The sequence below is a fragment of the Rhipicephalus sanguineus genome, chromosome 1, assembly GCF_013339695.2.
Source record: "Rhipicephalus sanguineus isolate Rsan-2018 chromosome 1, BIME_Rsan_1.4, whole genome shotgun sequence".
Taxonomy (NCBI): Eukaryota; Metazoa; Arthropoda; class Arachnida; order Ixodida; family Ixodidae; genus Rhipicephalus; species Rhipicephalus sanguineus.
Window position 1 is genome coordinate 173710985 of NC_051176.1, and position 17044 is coordinate 173728028.

Consider the following 17044-nt stretch of genomic DNA (forward strand, 5'->3'; position numbering starts at 1 on the left):
TTCCTCTTGTACCACCTTAATCCAATAGTCTTCAGCCTTGTTCATGTCTTTATCTGTCATGCACCATGATTTCACTCGAAGGTGTGCATTTCTACAATTCTCAATAAATATCAAGACCCACGCTTTAATTCGCAGGACTCATATAAGACTCGAGTATCTTCCCAGATCCAAAACTGGCCAAAATGATTTGACATATAGGACTTGCACGACACTCGACTCACTGATGTCTGTTTCACCACACGGCGTATTCAGTGCGTTTGTCAGCCATGTTCCTTCATCCTTAACCGGGCTGAACCTTGCCACCAAAGTTTATTGCGGCTCAATAGCTGTAACGATCAGGGGCGGATCCGGCCACTCGTTTTAGGGGGGGGCGGTCACTTGAAGTACAATCGAAGAGTAGGGGGTGGGGGTCCTGACCCTTTTGTTTTTAGTACAGTTACCATTATCACAAGAACCCCATCACAGCATAAATACTGTTAATTTGTGTTCACAATGGTCCCATTAATTTGTTCTAATCGGTTTTCTAATTGCAGTGAATTAGAAGAGTTAAAACAAATTAATTTTGTTGCGCTAAGCATTTGTTAGGATTGGGGTTACGTGGCCAGTGCGAGGACGGGTTGTTGTGCTGGGGCCATAGGTCGGCAAAAAATGTGGAGCTCACTCAGACTCACTCATGAAATATATTTTGCCCTTAGAGCTTTCTCAGACTCAGACTCACAAAAATTTTCCTCAGCTGGACTCGCTCGGACTCAGACTCACTGAAGTTTTTCTCAGCCGGACTCACTCGGACTCAAATTCACCAAATTATTACTCACTCGGACTTACTCAAACTCAGACTCACGGCTCTATCTGAGTCTGAGTGAGTCTGAGTGAGTCGACTCATGAGTCCGTCAGCGTACAATTGGCTTTCTCGACCATGGTGTGAATGCTCTTTCATACCAATATCTCGCATAATTGGTGCTCTACTTGGCGCTTTTTGGTCACGTACTTTCAAATATGGGTTATCAGTGGTTGCAATCCAATAAGGATATTTTTATTGAAAGAGATGACTCACATGAAATATTTGTATCAAGAACTTCCTGTGAAAGAGTTTCCGGGGGCAGGTCTTGGCACCTACCCCCCCCCCCCCCCCTCTGTAATTCATGCCTCTGATCAATAAATATTGATCTGGCGTATGAACTCTAGTTCTTGAAAGTATGTGTGAGTCGACGGGAGTATAAACGTGAGCCGACATAAGGCAGATAATAATGCTTAAGTGGTGTAGATGGAACGATAGGTCGGCAAAAAGGTGTGGAGCTCACTCAGACTCACTCAAGAAATATATTTTGCGCTTAGAGCTCATTCGGACTCAGACTCGCCAAAGTTTTCCTCAACCGGACCAGAGTCCATCAGTGCTTTTCTGGTCATGAAACTCCTCCGTAACGCTATGGGGAGAGCTTGCTATGTCGCCGCAGTGGCCGCGCGGCGGCGCTAGGAGCGCGCAGGGGGCATTGAGGAGAGCTTCGCTGCCTAGGGAGAGCTGGGGGCCCGAGAAATCCGGCGGCATCGGCGTTCAGTTTTCCTCGTTGTTTCTTAATTTGTGTGACTGATGGGTGTGAGGAATGTGTGCGAGGACACGGTTGGTGTACGTGAGTGACGTTGCCGAAGACTTGCTGTGTACCGGGTTGTCGCTCCGGCTACAGAGGTACGAGCGGAAAGGTGTCGTTGTTTAGTTTGCCGAGGGACGGTGACGAGAGGGATGAATAGAAACGTGCAATACTGTGACAGGAAGCTGGCGGATTTATCTTCGATTCTGAACACGTTAAAGTGTGTGAGAAACATTTTGACGCCACCGACGTTATTCGAACGGGCGACTTCATAGTGAAAGGAAAAAATGTGTCCTTGCAACGCGAGAATGCAAAGTTGCCGGCCGGCGCTGTTTCTTTCGCTGCTTGATAGTTATTTAGAACAGCAGAGAGTTGAGCTAGCTGGTTAGTATTCGTTCTTAAAAGACACCGCGTGCAAACAAGGACAAAAGAAAGAAGTCACAACACATACGCCATTTGTGTTGGCATTTGTGGTGTCGTGACTTCTTTCTTGTGTCCGTGTTTACACACCCTGTCTTTTTAGAATAGTTTTTTAGGTTCTTTCCAGCTATGAAATGCTTTGCATTGTTTCCTTGTTTGCCGTTGTTAAAAAAAGCGTTTTTTTTTTCTATTTCTATTGACTGAATGTCAACTAAGCTAATTTTTTTTTTTATTTTTATATTGTACTTCAGAGTTTTCCTTGTTTTTTGCATTAGCTTGCTCCTTCCATGTACTGGCCATGCAGAGTTTCCCTACACTAGGAAACTGTCGCTCGTAGCTTTCTGTTTTCTGAGATATCTTTCCAATAAAAGTTTTTCTATCTTTCTCTTTCAATCGTAGCATTCTTACTTTGTTTGCTGTAAATTAGTGGCTCGACAGTGGGATGTTCTCAAACATGTGCATTGAAATAAGCAATTATAGTGAAGTATGGACTCAAAGGGCGTTAGTGTTTCCTCAGCCTGACACGTTTTTGGTCATTTGGACCGTGTTACGTTTTCCGCGTTCTGAATAATTCGAAAGCGCAACAAAGCTCTGCTTGTGAACACATGTGCTTATTTTCTCTAGATTAGCGAAACGCAGTTTCGTTTCCGTTAATCAAGTCTCCCCTGTGCAGTCTTCACTAAGAAAATCGTTGCGTGACGCGGCGCAGACGTAATCCATCTAAGCAGTCAAAGAAACGCACGTTGCGATTTGTGAAGGTGCCACGAGCGCGAAGATTGGAGATACCCGAGTGCCTTTGCGATGCTGCACAATGTAAAGCGCGACACACTTTCGCTCGTGCAATGTCCACGTAACATGAAAGTGTCAGAGTTACTCATAGAAAATGGACAACACGTGGTTACAAACTTGGAGTTAAGGCTAGGTTAGGTCTTAGAGATCAGCTGGTGTTCACGCGGCACACGGATGTTATACCTTGCGAAAGCTTCGGCGCTCCCGATTTCAAGTGTTGTCGAAGCTCTGTGAGGTAGTCTGCAGCGGAGTGAAGTTAGCTTTTATAAACTGCAAACACAGGAATTAAGATCTTTTCTTTTTTTGTAATACGGCCGTGTTAAACTCCCTCGGCGTAGACGGCCTGATTGTCCCGTGCCAGAATAAATACTCTCGTGCTCCACTGCCTGAGGTAAGGAACCTCGCTGGAACAACATATACAGGTAATATTGCTGCATCGGCACGTCTGTATGCATCGCAGCATTGACATTTAAAAAAATAAACGCAAAAGTAAGTTTTTTACATGCGTGTGCGACTAACACATCCTATGTCAGGTGAAGCATGAGTGGCAGTTGAAATATTGCGGTGTGGTGCAGGTTAAACGATTGCCTCGAACCGGCACAGCATTCAGCCGAGCGGAGCGCGCGCGCACGAATGCCCCCGCGTTGACCGCGGCGACCCTAGCGGCCGCCTCTGTCCCTGTATGAAACTGCGGGCGGAGTTTCGTGACCAGAAAAGCATTGAAGGACTCTGACCGGACTCACTCGGCCTCAGACTCACTAAAGTTTTTCTCAACCGGACTCACGCGGACTCAAGCTCACCAAAATATTACTGACCCGGACTCACTCAGACTCGTGGCTCGATCTGAGTCTGAGTGAGCCTGAGTAGGTCAACTCATGAGTGAGTTTGCCGACCTATGGCTGGGGCAGTCATCAAGACAAGCTGCTGTAAGAAAGAAAACTTTATAAGGTATTTACATTATTCAGATCTCAGTGAACAGGCACGGCGCTCTCCGGTGCAAGGGATTAAATAAGCACGTTGGGGTCGACCCCCTTTTCCTTCCCAGGATTTTACCTTTCCCAGGATTTTACCGATCCTGGGAAATTGGCAGGCTTGTAATGATGAGCACACACCTGCACTCCAAAAGTTAATGTTCCGTTGGCTGCGCAGGACTTTACAGGTTGAAGACCGACGTCTCTAACGATCCTTTCGGGGATTAGGAGGCGTGTTGACCCAACACCCTCTGTAGTCGGATACAACTTAAGTCCGGAGAGGCCCTGCCCAGATGACCGAAGCGCAGCATTCGAACGCTTCCACGACTAAAAAAATAGTCCCACTCATGCAGTCGGCAATGTTCTCTGAAGGCCCCGGCTGGCCGACTCATGACGCCAGTATGGTATGCGCACCCATTGGTGCAAGCTTGTGTGCATCCGCCTTTGAGGAGGAAATGCTGCGGACTTCTAAAGTTGTGTCCGACTATAGATTGGTTGACCCAGTGTTGACAGCACTTGTACGAGGATTATATGTTTGGCCAAAGATCATCTGTATGGTACCGAAGAGGCGACACAGCAGGGGCGTGGTATGCTCGGTAGTCTTGACTACCGAGCATACCACGCACCTGCCGTGTCTGACTTTGACGGCACTTCTTTTATAGAAACAGAAAGGAATCCATGAAGGAGGCTCTTACTCGAGTCTTGTCATATTCAGAACACATCTGCAAACATGAACTGCTCGCAGAGAACAGTGCCTCCGATATATGTTCACAGCCTCCAAAACATGATGGAATGGGAAAGTCGGAGTGGCGACGCTTCCATGACCAGTGCAGTCACCCCCTGAGGAAGGGACCAAATCGGTCCCGAAACGTCGGACTCTTTTCAAGCTGTGGCTGGAGCCATTTCAGCTTCTTAATACGTTTCAAGAAGACAAGGCGCAAGCGGGACCTGTTATAGGCCTTCTGGATAAAGAAACAAGGAGACAAACCGTCAGTGGTTTTAACCGATAAAGAAATGGCGTTTCTGAGTACTGGACCAGGGGCGGCACATGTGTGAGTGTGGGTAGGAGGTTTTGGAACTGTGCGTGTGCTGGTTGCAAAAACGCTGTTTATTTAGAAACTATCTAAATTACTAATTATGAGTATCTAAATTACTAACAGGGGAGACTACTCATGTTAAGAACATTCTGCCAATAATAAGTGGATGCACAGAGGAGACCGCAAGCATTGCGCCACTTGCTCATCTCCACACGTACATTGCATCGTTTTAACAAATAAAACTATAACAGCAACGACAAAGCAGAACGGCAACAGCATCACAGACGATGAAGACTACAAGGTGGCACAGTGCTTACACATATTTATGTCTACTTTGCAGGGTACTTTCTGCGGGATACCTTTTTTTTTTAAAAGCAACTGCGCACTTTGCGATTGAAAAAATAAATCACAATGCGTATAGCAACATTATATCGGGCTGAAAGTGAGCAAGAAATTCTGTAAAACATGGGTGCACAACATATCGCTTGTACTTTAGCAAAATTAGTTCAGGTTATGTGACATTACTTCAGCACTTTTGAAACTTCCCAGCACAATATCCTTGGCAGTCTTTCTTTTATCCAAGTCAAACAATAGATTTTCATATTCTTTGTAAACACAACATGTCTAGAAAAACATACCTTGAACTTTTGTCTTATGGAAAAAGAATACATATACTGAGGCAAAAAGTATATTCAGGCACTGAGGCATAATGTTATAGCTGATTCTATAGGATATTAGTACATTCCTCGTAACTGCATTAAATGGGCGGCAGAAAGATGCACTCTAGTCAGTTTCCGAATTGCTTGGCTGCTCTGAACAGGTCGATGACGACAAATTACAGGATATATTTGGCTGATTACTAGCGTGTCTGGTATCTTGAATACTGCAGCTAGCCATGACAGGTGACGTTTCAAGACTTCTTTAACTCAAAAACAAAAGAATGAAATGGTGACGATACCAAATCTAAAATTTTAAACACAGGCTATATATTTGTTCGTGGCCTACGCTTACCTTGTCGTCGGGACGGGTCTAGTGGCAACTATAGTACCAGTCTCCAGATTCATACGACTCGGGTAGCAACACGCACGTCTACAACACTCGCGCGACTGTGGGACAGTCGCCAGACGCATGAGCTTTGTCAATGTGCACCGATGTTTCCCGCCAAATTCGAGAGTGGAAATCCTTGGCCTAAACAAAGACAGTGCAATAGCTTTCCTTTTACTCCTACGCTGTAAGAAGCACTGTGTTTTCTACGCGCAGCGCAACGTAAAACCTACAGCATTACGATTGTAGTCCGAAAAAACTGCACCTGCCGCTCATTTGCGCAGCATGAAAACTCTTCAGCGAAAGAATAAAGTAAGAAAGGAGTGAAAGGTGAGACCATGCGTGAGACTAAAACGTTTTACCAGGCAGCGACGATAATACCGTACGATAAGTACAGAAATAGCTGCTTATCGTGTATGGTAACGTTAAGATGGGATCAATGTGGCTACTAGAGGTCTTGCAGATTAATCAAATCAAAATCGCAGCATATCCACGGGGTGAATGATGATGAGTGGGGCGAAGCTCCGCAGGGAATCATCGGTAAGCCGTGAAACTCTTCCGTGAAATTCGCCCAGTACATCACATAAGGGGTGCGAAACACCGTGTATATATTAAACATCAAACTTTTATTGTACTGTTGGTTTACATGGTCCCTTCATTATCACTGCTTTGTGATCGGTGAAATGCAGGGAAAGTGTCTGCTCCCGAGCGAAAGAGAAAGCGTGCCAAGAGCGAGCGCGACTCCGAGTGAAAGAGAAAGCGCGCCAAGAGCGAAAGAGAAAGCGCACCAAGAGCGACCGCGTTCCCTGCTCACCCTGTGAGAATTAACGGCAAGGCTAGAGGGAAGACACGACGCGTGTAGCGTTTCTCTTCGCGTTCCACGACGCGAGGTCGGTAGCATGCCCAACGAAAGCCAACGGAACGCGATCGTGCAAGTGCTCTGACTTCGCATCGCCTCATGGTCCCATTTAGCGTCCCAAAACCAAACATCTTGCTCAAGGTGTGCTTTGCGTTTTTCATAGAAATAATTTCTTTATCATGTACATTAAGACGAAAAGTTGAAAGCTCACTATAGTATATCGCCCGTAAAGTATGTTTTCAGTGCGATTTAACTTGGTATGGCAGGGTCCTTGCGCCGTTGCCGATCGGCGCTCGCCCGTTGTCGATCCACCTCGCCCGTTGCCGATCGGGCGAGGTGGCTACATACTGCTACTACAGAGGAGGGAACGACCCACACCCTAAGGAGCTTCGCCCCTAAAAAAAGCTACGTGCCGACGATAAAAGCACAGTATTTCTGTACTTACTCTACAGTAAGGTACAAAGGTCACTGCTTTGACCTTTGTTCTCACAGGGTAAATTTTGTGCCAAGCGACAAGCTGCGCTGGAAGTGCCGGAAAAAATGGTGACATGAAGAACACTCTTTCCTGAACAAAGAGTTCCTGTCCAGTCGATGGCGACAATCCTGCAGGTTCCTATAGCAAAAAATGTGTTTCGCTCCCACAACCTTCTCTGGCTAAGAGATTTCAGCGATGTGTGCAAAAGCGTCTTGCCCTTACGGCGCAAAAGCTGCCACCCCCTTGTGCTGAGGAAGCAAGGGGTTGGGGAGATGAGATTCTTGGATAGAGAAGAGGTCGAGGAGGACACCTCGGGAGGAAAGGGAGAGTGAAAGAAGTTGGAGAAAAGGAGGGGGCACTTTCTTGAGAATGGAATTCCCACAACACCGAGCACCAGGCCGGCGCAACTTCTCTACCCATCAGAAAAACCTGTGAGAGGTGTACGAGAGGCACTGAAGTGGGGGGGGGGGGGTGCGATTGCTTCTACCGCTCCCCCTCTGGATCCATAACTAGTAACGATGTGCACTGTGTAAGATCATCTGCGGGGTTATCAGCCCCAGAACGATGTTGCCGTTGAGTTTTGTCACTGCTGCGTTGAATTTCTGACACCCTATTGTCAAGAAACAACTACCATTGCGATGGCACTACTCATATCCAATGCAGTGTGACTGTGGAATCGGTCCAGAAGGTGACGTCCATATTCTGCTCAAATGCCTTGAGAGTCTTGATAAGGAACGTTGCCAACCTGGTTTCAAGCACAGCACCCGGACGTTAGGCAGTGTAATCTTCTGCAAAGGTGCTGATCTTGATTTAATCATTAAAAGGGCCGTAGAGGCACAATATTTCTGTCCAACATATCTCAAGAATGCCAGGCTCCATAAGCTTTCCAAATGGCATCACAAAATGGGTATAGTTGCGTAGTTCGATCTCCCGGGTTTTGGCACACTTGTTGTAAAATAAACCGCACTAGGTAAGAGTGAACATTATATTTACATGACAAGCAGACTATAGCACTGCCAATGGTGAACGCCGTCACTGATCTTTATTTTCTTTTCCATCTAAGCTTGAGCTCTTGCACAATAGAAGAAATCTTTAACAAAGGTAGTGTGCATTTGCATATTTCTTTTTGAATAGTGCAGTTAAGTGATAAATCAGTGGCACTTTTAGAAAGATATAATACCCAGTGTCATGGCAGTATTAAACTGTGAGTGGGCAGACTTATATGTGCGTTGTTCTTCCTATTTTATTTCAGAAGCACAATGGCCTTCTCAAATCACAGTGGGAGCTCATAGCTTTCGACACCGAGGCCTATGGACCACAGCTTAAGACAACATTCTGCGCAGAGGACATGACAATCACTGTATGTGTTCAAATTTATTTCTTTTTTATATGTGGCTGCATTGCTTTGGCGTGTATTTTCTTCGACATTTTGCTTACATCATGCTAGGTAACAATATGATTATGACTGCATAGAAGGGAAATTTCATTAAACATAAGCCACTGTGTATAGTATCTTACAGGTTCTAAGTTCACCAGCTTTTATTCAGTTCTAAGTACAGCATAGACCGCTTATAACGTAAGTCGCCGGAGTCGCGAATACTACAAGCGGTACCGCACTATAACCAAAACAACATTTTTGAAAGGTTGCACGTGTGCAAAACATGACCAACGGGTAGGCGCGGGATTCCGACTATCGAGGCATGCGACTGGGACGTAAGTTTGCATCTGCTTACATTTGGAAATGTTGAACGGTTAGCGTCCGCGGATCTGCGGTGCCAACATAACGAACGCGGAAAAAATGTGCCGTCACGGGAAGTCACCGCGGTAGCACACTGCGCGTGCGCCATGTCGAAAACGGTGGCGACGACAAACCACCACTCAAGTGTTTCACACGCACGCCCGCGTTTTCGTCAAAGATGTAAGTCACCCCTTCTAAATGCAACAACTGCAAAATGTTTCATTGACTCAGCACCAAACCGCAACTTCTGTAGTCCGCGGCCGCCGACATGGCAGCTAGCGCTCGTTAGGCCTAGCGTACGTGTTGCAAATTGGCATGCCGCCACGAAAAGCTTGCCCTAGGCAACACGGAGATCGGCCGTAGAAGAGATCGCACTCGCGAGCTATACCGAGGGCATCACGCGTGAAACGCAGTTTCAGTTCGCGGTCGGGAGAACAGCCGCGGCAACTATCCTGAAAAAATCTCTGAAGCTTGTAAGTCCGCCTCTTGGTGGCAAAGGCGAAAGCTCAATCGCATCTCAAAGCATTGTTACTTGCGGGGGAATCAAGGTTGCACGCGCGATATCTGCGCTCTACGACGAAGCAACTATTTTCCCGACGGAGACAAATAGCGGTAACGTGGGCGCCCGTACGTAGCGGAGCGCGCATGTCAAGCAGCCGGTGCAAAGCGTGCATGTCAAGGGGGCAAAGGCTTCTCCGTCGGTTTCCCCCTCCCCCCCGCTCCTTGTTTGTTCCGCGTCCCCTCCTCCTTCGTAACGCCGTCGCCACTCTCTCCCCCGCCGGCGCATCTCCGCTGAGAAGCACGCTCGTTCCCTCGCATCTCTGAGAATGTTCCGGCAGCCGCATTATAACCGGTCTTTCATCTCGGGGGACTGAACAATAAGCGGTGTGCGTATACATGGAGTTTTATGGGAGGGTAAACGGGAGTCAGAAAAAACCGCATTATAGCCGGTACTGCACTGTAAGCGGTTACGTTATAAGTGGTCTGAGCTGTTCTGTGGGTGTGTTAAATAGTAAAATTTTAATAAATTGTTTGTTTCATTTGCTTAAAATACTTCTTGTGAAAGTAAAATACTAAAACTTAATTTTATATAAATTTTTTTCCCAAAATATTTTTAGTATGAAAATAACGTTTAGGGCCATGAAATTTATGGGTGTCTGCTGAGACGTTTGATTGGGATTGAATTAACCATAGTCAAATTAACGGAAGTCTGCTGCATCGAAATCCTACCTTTTATGCAAGGTACAGTCACCAATTGATTTTTGCTGCATCAGGTGGGTTGCAAGAAATGTCCAGCTAATTGGACTTCCCTGAAAAATAAAAAAAAATTAACAAAATAAATGCTACATTTACATGATTGTAAGTCGACTCAAATGTATATTGACCCCGCTATATCGCAGATAAAAAGAACACTGGAGCACATTCGTAATGGAAATTTATGCTCACTATTGATTGTCAAGCAAGCCCTCTTTATAACTTCGATGTCCAGGCCCTGCTGTCATTGATGTGCATGCTCGGTATTCCCATTTCCAAACTGAAGACATGGGCTTCTTGCATGACCATTTCGCATGTCACCAGTAGAGACCGATCATGTAGTTCAGTCTCGTGTATCTCAAGCTCTGGTAAGCCTCTCAACTTCAGTCTGTGAGAACCTCGGTGCTTGGCATCACACGTGAAAATTGTTGTGGTGCAACTTGTGTTCTGCCAGCTGTCTGGTGGCGCGCCTGTGTCATGGACTGGGATGGGTGTGTCAGAATAAATCACTTGATGTTGCAATGCTGTCTGGTGTAGACATGTCTCTGGTTCTGATGCACATAGTGTTCGAGCCAACTTAAAGCACAATAAAGATCTGTTCACACTGCAGTTGCCACTGCCGCCCTCCCGTTCACTTGCGTGCCGCCGCACAGTTGGTATTTTTTGGCATGTAGAATGGTGTCCCTTTTGAACACTGCTATGAACGAGTGCCAATAGTTTTTTGGCCTGAAACACTCATGACAATGAAGCACAATGATCAAGCACAAAAGTAGCACGCAGGCTGGCCCGGGCGCTGGTGAATCTACGCATGGGTGCCCAGCCAACACTCTCTTCTGTATAATTGCAGATAACGAAACTTTGGCCAGCTTCTCTGGCACGTGCATGGATACAGTCAAAGATGAGGGGGTTGAGGATGTTTTAAAGAGGGGAGAGAAGAGGAGCAGATTTTTGTTCCCGCCTGCTTGCTTCCCTGCCTCTCACGCGGTGGAAATTCTGAGGCCTAACGAAGCGACACAGCCGTCAGAAAAAAAAAAGCGTCTCAAAAAAGAACCTCTTCCATCAACTGCCAGTGCCCCCCGAACAAACCTTTGCTTAGCTGCCGTGCACTGTGAGGAGTGCCTCTGCAGGTTGAAACAGGCGGCTTTTCCATCAGCGATCGACTCTTCAAAAATGGCACGCACAGCTTTTACGGTTGTGTTGATTGCTGATTAAAGAGTCGCTCTTCCGACCAGCAGCGGCACTCCTGACGGTGAACAGTGGCTCAATAAAAGTTGAAAAAGAAAGAAAAAACTTTCCTTTTTTTAAAGGGACACTAAAGGCAAATATCAAGTCGACGTTGATTGTTGAAATAGCGGTCCAGAAAGCTCGTAGTGCTGCTTTTGTGCCAAGGAAATGCTTATTTTGAAATAAAATCACGTTTTTAGTGGTCCGCATTGCGTTAGCGCGCTTCAAATCTCCCGCCTGAAAATACGACTTTCATACGTCACTGCTGCCATGCCCAACGTTGCCCGCTTTTACTGCGCGGCCGTCGACACTAGTAGCAGCCGAGCGGAAGTAGCGGGACCCACAGTAGCAACAACGGCGCTGCGGCAAAGACTTGCTCGGATGGGCACATTCAAAGCCTTCACCAAGTTGCGGTTGGCCTCGTAATCCTCAGTACGAAAGTGCAGCGAGCACACACGCAGAGGTTTTGACTGTTTAGCACACTGGCACAATGGCATGACACTAAGTCACTTCGAGCGTAAGGGTTCATTCCGCGGCACCCAGTGAAAAGACACACCGGTTTCCTTGCTGCAGCACTGGCGTTGTGCACCATTCGGGCATCCGGCAATATCACACGCGTGCGGCATTTTGTCGAACTTTCTGTCAGAGCGACTTTCACGAGCGCGCAAAACACGCACGGCAGTACGCGATCCCGAAACTACCACTGAGACGGGCGAGGCGCAGTTTGGCGAAAACGGAACCATTGAACCACGCGCGCCGTTCCCCATGGCAACGCCATGGAGGTTTTGTTTTCCATGAATCAAGCGGAAACGAACAAACAGCATTTTATTACATCTTTTGATGCTCGGAATGTTCTTTTTTTACTGCTGCTAGTTTGATTACTAGTGATTTATTGTAGGCCGACTTCCATACGTCATCGGGATCACTTCGAAAATGTCCCACTCGTGGCGCTCATCATGTGATACATTTAGCTTAATTTCTCGGTAGGTAGGGCACTGCTGTTGATAATATTGCCATTTTAGAAGTTGTCATATATTGGGCTTTCACTCTGACATAAATTGTTATTTGCCTTTAGTGTCCCTTTAAAAACAAGCAGGCAGAATAATTATATGCTATATGGTAGAGCTGGAACGCAAGCGTACCATACCACAACATCCCTGATTTCTCTTCAGTCGACCCCCCAGCTTTGGATTTCAAGATTAAATAAAATAGATCAACCATGCAGTCGTGTAGTGCATTTGTTAACCTTGAGAACCAATGACCACTTTTACTGCCCGATGCCATGTCCATAAAGTCCTTTTCACAGTGACTTTATGGTACGAAAACTATCGAAAGAAGCAGGTCTAATTTACTGTGGTGGCCAGTATAAGCAGTGCTTTCACATCCATATGAATACAACAGATAATGATGCCAAAGAAAGCATAGAAAACATTATTGTAGTTACTAATTAAAATCTAATTGTTGAATAAAATAAAATGAAAGTGCAGGTAAGACAGCTTGCCGCTGGTTTGGTACGAATGCACTTCATTACATGTGCGACGCACTGCCATTGTGCTGTGGTGGAGGATGTTCCCTTGTCTACTTTCTTGGGTACTTTTGCTTAATGTATTTACACATTTGCAGGTCGACCTATTTTATTGACATTTAAATCTGAAGTTGGAGGGGGGGGAGGCAATTTGCAATCGAAGCCTAAACTTGTACTGCCAGTAACGAAGAGACAAACGAGACAACAGAGACGCTGCGGCTTAGTTGCAACATTATGTGCTTTCTGGCTCTGCCTGTAGCATATCATTATTGCATGCGCTTGTTTCGAAAAATAAAAAAATTACAGCTTTTTTTGTTATTATTATTATTGTTTCATATTTTACTAAACCGCTGTTTGCCGCCAGGAGTGCCACTGTTGATTAGAAACTCGATGCTTCCATAAATGATCCCATAAGGGCTGTGTGCGAAATTTTTAGAGTACAGATTGTTGGTGGAAGAGCCACTGTTCCACTCAGCAGAGGCACTTCTAATGGCACAGACAGCTCAGGAACAATTTGTTCCAGGGTGTAGCTTCTCTTTTTGACACTTTGGTTGGTTCTTCTCCTCCTTTTTGATTGCTGCGTTCAGCCTCGGAATCTCCACCGTGTCGGTGGCACGAAAGCAAGCAAGCGGGAACTAAAATCTGCTTCCCTCCTGTCCTTGTAACACCCTCCAATCCCTCGCTCTGTGCACTTGCTGCTGTCCCAGCGCCTGCCGGAGCTGCCAGCCAAAGCAAGCATTGGCGAGGCAGCCATGCATAGGTTCACTGGTGCTTGGGCCGAGCTGTGTGCTACTATTGTGCTTGATCACCTTGCTTCATCGTTGTGGGTGTTCCGGGCCAAAACACTTTCAGCGCTCATTGACAGCAGCATTCGAAAGGGCTGACGTTCTTAGTGTTGAAAAAACCAACTGTGTTGCTGGACACAAGTTTGGAGTTTCTCAACGGGTGTTGCAGCATTGACAATTACAGTGCTACCAAATTTTCACATGGGGCGTCAATTGCTGAGGTTTTAGCAGGCTGAAGTCATGATGTTTTACAGAGCTTGCAGCACACATGACCAAACTGCACAATAGGTCTCTGCTGACCTGCAAAATGGTCACGGAAGAAGCTTGTGTCTTTGCTTCAATAAGGGGAACACCAAGGACACACTCTAAGACCAGTAGGGCCTGGGCATCGACATTCATGTAGAGATACATTTCCATTAAAAAATACATATGCGTTTTCTTTTCTTCTTCCCCCCCCCCCCTTTATACAAGGCGGGGGGGGGGGGGTTCAACCTACATTCGATTCTACTTACAATCATGTAAATACTGTAGGTAACCCTGCGAGTTGTAGTTCAAATCCTGGCCCAAGCAATACATGTGGAACACACTCATTTAGTAAGAACTTTTAAAACAAGGCAGCTAACCAACAAACCCTCATATGCTACATAAAGCCATAAAACCTGATGGTGTTGACGCTCTGCTGAGTGCCACTGGCTAACAGTGCTTGGGTTACACGCATAAATAGTCCTAGAAGGCGGCCAAGTAAAACGCCGCCGCCGTGGCCCAATGGTAGTGCACCATGTGTGTTACACGGAAGGTGGTGGTAGGTTCTATTCTCACCGGCAGCAAGTAATTTTTTTTATCCACTTTTATTTCCCATTACCTCGCATTTACTTCACTTCAATTAAACGTTACAAATAACGTCCCCTGTGCTTTTCTTGGCTTCATTGTATGTAGCCTTGAAGGGACACTAAGGCAAAATGGAACTCAGCTTGGACTTTCGAAGTACCATTCCGGAAACCTCGTAGTGATTGTTTCGTGCCAAAGAAATACTTAGTTTGAAAGAACATCACTAGGCTTGTGAGAATATTCGAGCAGTTAAAATATTCGAACGAATATTACAGTATTCGAATTCGCTTAGAAACGAATTTAAATTATTCTAAATTTCGAAGTATTCGAAATGAATGATTAGACATAAACAGCATTTAAATCTTGTAAAGGTGGTTTCGCTGCTGTACATGGGTGCTGTACCGTGAATACACATTTCCAGGGGAAATCTGCACTGCCGTGAAGCCTCACTTCATGGTTAAATGAACAAATTACCCTCACATCGATTCATAATTTTTTAAGCTTAGAAGTTCGTTATACTGGCTTATATGCTCTTATTATAATAAATTTTAAAATGTATAAAACGTAAGGTATTTTGCAGGTTATCACTTGCATTCTACTGAGTAATAGTAAACAACTTTATCAAATTCAGCTACTATTCAAATTTGCTTCCACTTCTTTTTGAACCAAAAAGAATGACATTTGCGCATGCCTTGTTTCATTTTTAAAAAATATTGTGTAGGTTAGTTGGGTCATGACAAATATGCTCATTTTTATTTATAATATGGGGTATATACTATTTGAATTCAATTTGAAATTATTCGACCAAATCACTAATTGCTTCGAATTCGCTTCGAACCTGAAATTTACTATTCGCACAAGCCTAAACATCACGTTTTAGTGGTCCGCATACTGCTAGCTCAATTCATATCACCCGCCTCTCAAAGACTCGTGACATAAGTACTCCACAAAGCCACCTTCAGCGGGTGCTACACCAGCACCTTCTGTTATCTCGCAACATTGCACCTCCACTGGAAATGCACACAAGAATACTTCTTGTTGTACTTGTTTTGCTGGCCACTGCTGCTTGCTTTGTAATGCGATGCTTTCCGCGAAAGCGCTTGATACTCGGACACTGCCGTGTAGAGTCTGGAAGCTGCATGCGATCCGGCCGTCATAGCGGGAATACGGCCAACCCATGTGCGATTATTTGTGCTGGCACCGTTCGGTGAGCTTCTGTTTGCGCCGCCGGTGTGCCGTGCCGCTGAAATGGCGGCACAATCAACCCATGTATACCACGAAATCTGTGTGTGCAGCCTTCGCTTGTGCGATACTCGTCAGACCAATGTTCATCCCATCTGAGGAGTCGTGCAGAAGGCAAGGTGCCCGATGACTCATTTGGGTTTGACGTAAGGAGACGGACGGCTCACGAAAACAGCCTCGAGAATAATATGTAGCTCTTCCTATTAATACAGTTTTGCTTTTTTAAAACCTTGAAACCATTTCTTTATTCTTCCATCTCCCTTATGTGGGCATGCATCATCCTGACAACACCAACGAAACAGTGCTGTAGGGAAGCAGTACTTTGAAAAACGGCTGTGCCAATTGTGCCAATTTGATACAATTCTTTATTTTTGCACCATGCTGCACCAAAAAGCCTGACCAGCCTCAAAATGTTCTCAGTTGCACTAATTTTAGCAAGATATGGAGGCCGCCTTGGCCAGCTGCAGTTTGGGCACCATCAACCAACCCAATCCAGAAGCCCACACCCTAACCCTAACCCCACTGTGAAAGAAAGAAAAAAAGAACAGTGGTTTTAAAATTTCTTGGCCTTGTTCTATGCATGCAGAACGTTTTTTGAGCTACTTTTGCTGCAGTACACTGTTGCCATGCGGAAAAGCATACTAAAATTTAAGGGGCCATTAGCACTAGCTGTCACGGGACACAGCTCATTTTGTTCGTTAATTATTCTGGCTTGCACGCGACATGTATTACGAGTACAAGTATGATCGTTTAAAGGGACCGCCAACCAATTTTTATGGTACGTATTTTCTATAGCGCAACGGAAGGCTTACCGGTCCGAGTGTCTAATCACGGTATAGTAATGTGGAAAACGCCGTGAAACATTTGTGATCAGAATTTTTCTATCTGCGGTGAATATGAAGTCGTATACATGTGACAACACATGCTGCTAACGTTGAGAGCGAGAGCGGTTCGTGTTCGAGCGTGGTGGTTCACTGCGCATGCGTGCACTCCACCCGTATGCACTGCAGCTCAGCGTGTTCCACTAGTCGCCATGAAGGCAGCACCGCTTTTCACCGTGCAACTTCTTTTACCTCGTAAGCAGCACAGAGTAGAGCGGGGATGGATAGTAATATACATACGCTAATTTTGAGGACTAATTATGGCGTGCATGACAGCATCAGACTACGTGCCTACGTACAGCAAAGTGATTCAATTTCACGTAAATTAACGCAGGCTCTTCCACTAGGATGCCCGGACATACCTGCTCATTGTTACTTTTAAACAA

General features: G+C 45.7%; 1 protein-coding gene across 4 annotated transcripts in view; it reads left to right on the top strand.

Annotated features, from left to right (window-relative positions):
• LOC119380289 (serine/threonine-protein kinase 31-like) overlaps positions 1–17044 on the top strand; it is a 304021-nt gene that overhangs the window by 191794 nt on the left and 95183 nt on the right. For 3 of the 4 annotated variants that reach the window (XM_049417828.1, XM_049417833.1, XM_049417834.1), the window contains exon 21: positions 8434–8541. The exons of the other annotated variant lie outside the window; for it this stretch is intronic. In XM_049417828.1, coding sequence (XP_049273785.1) covers positions 8434–8541 — 108 coding nt within the window. The remainder of the gene's footprint in view (positions 1–8433; positions 8542–17044) is intronic. 4 annotated transcript variants of the gene reach the window in all.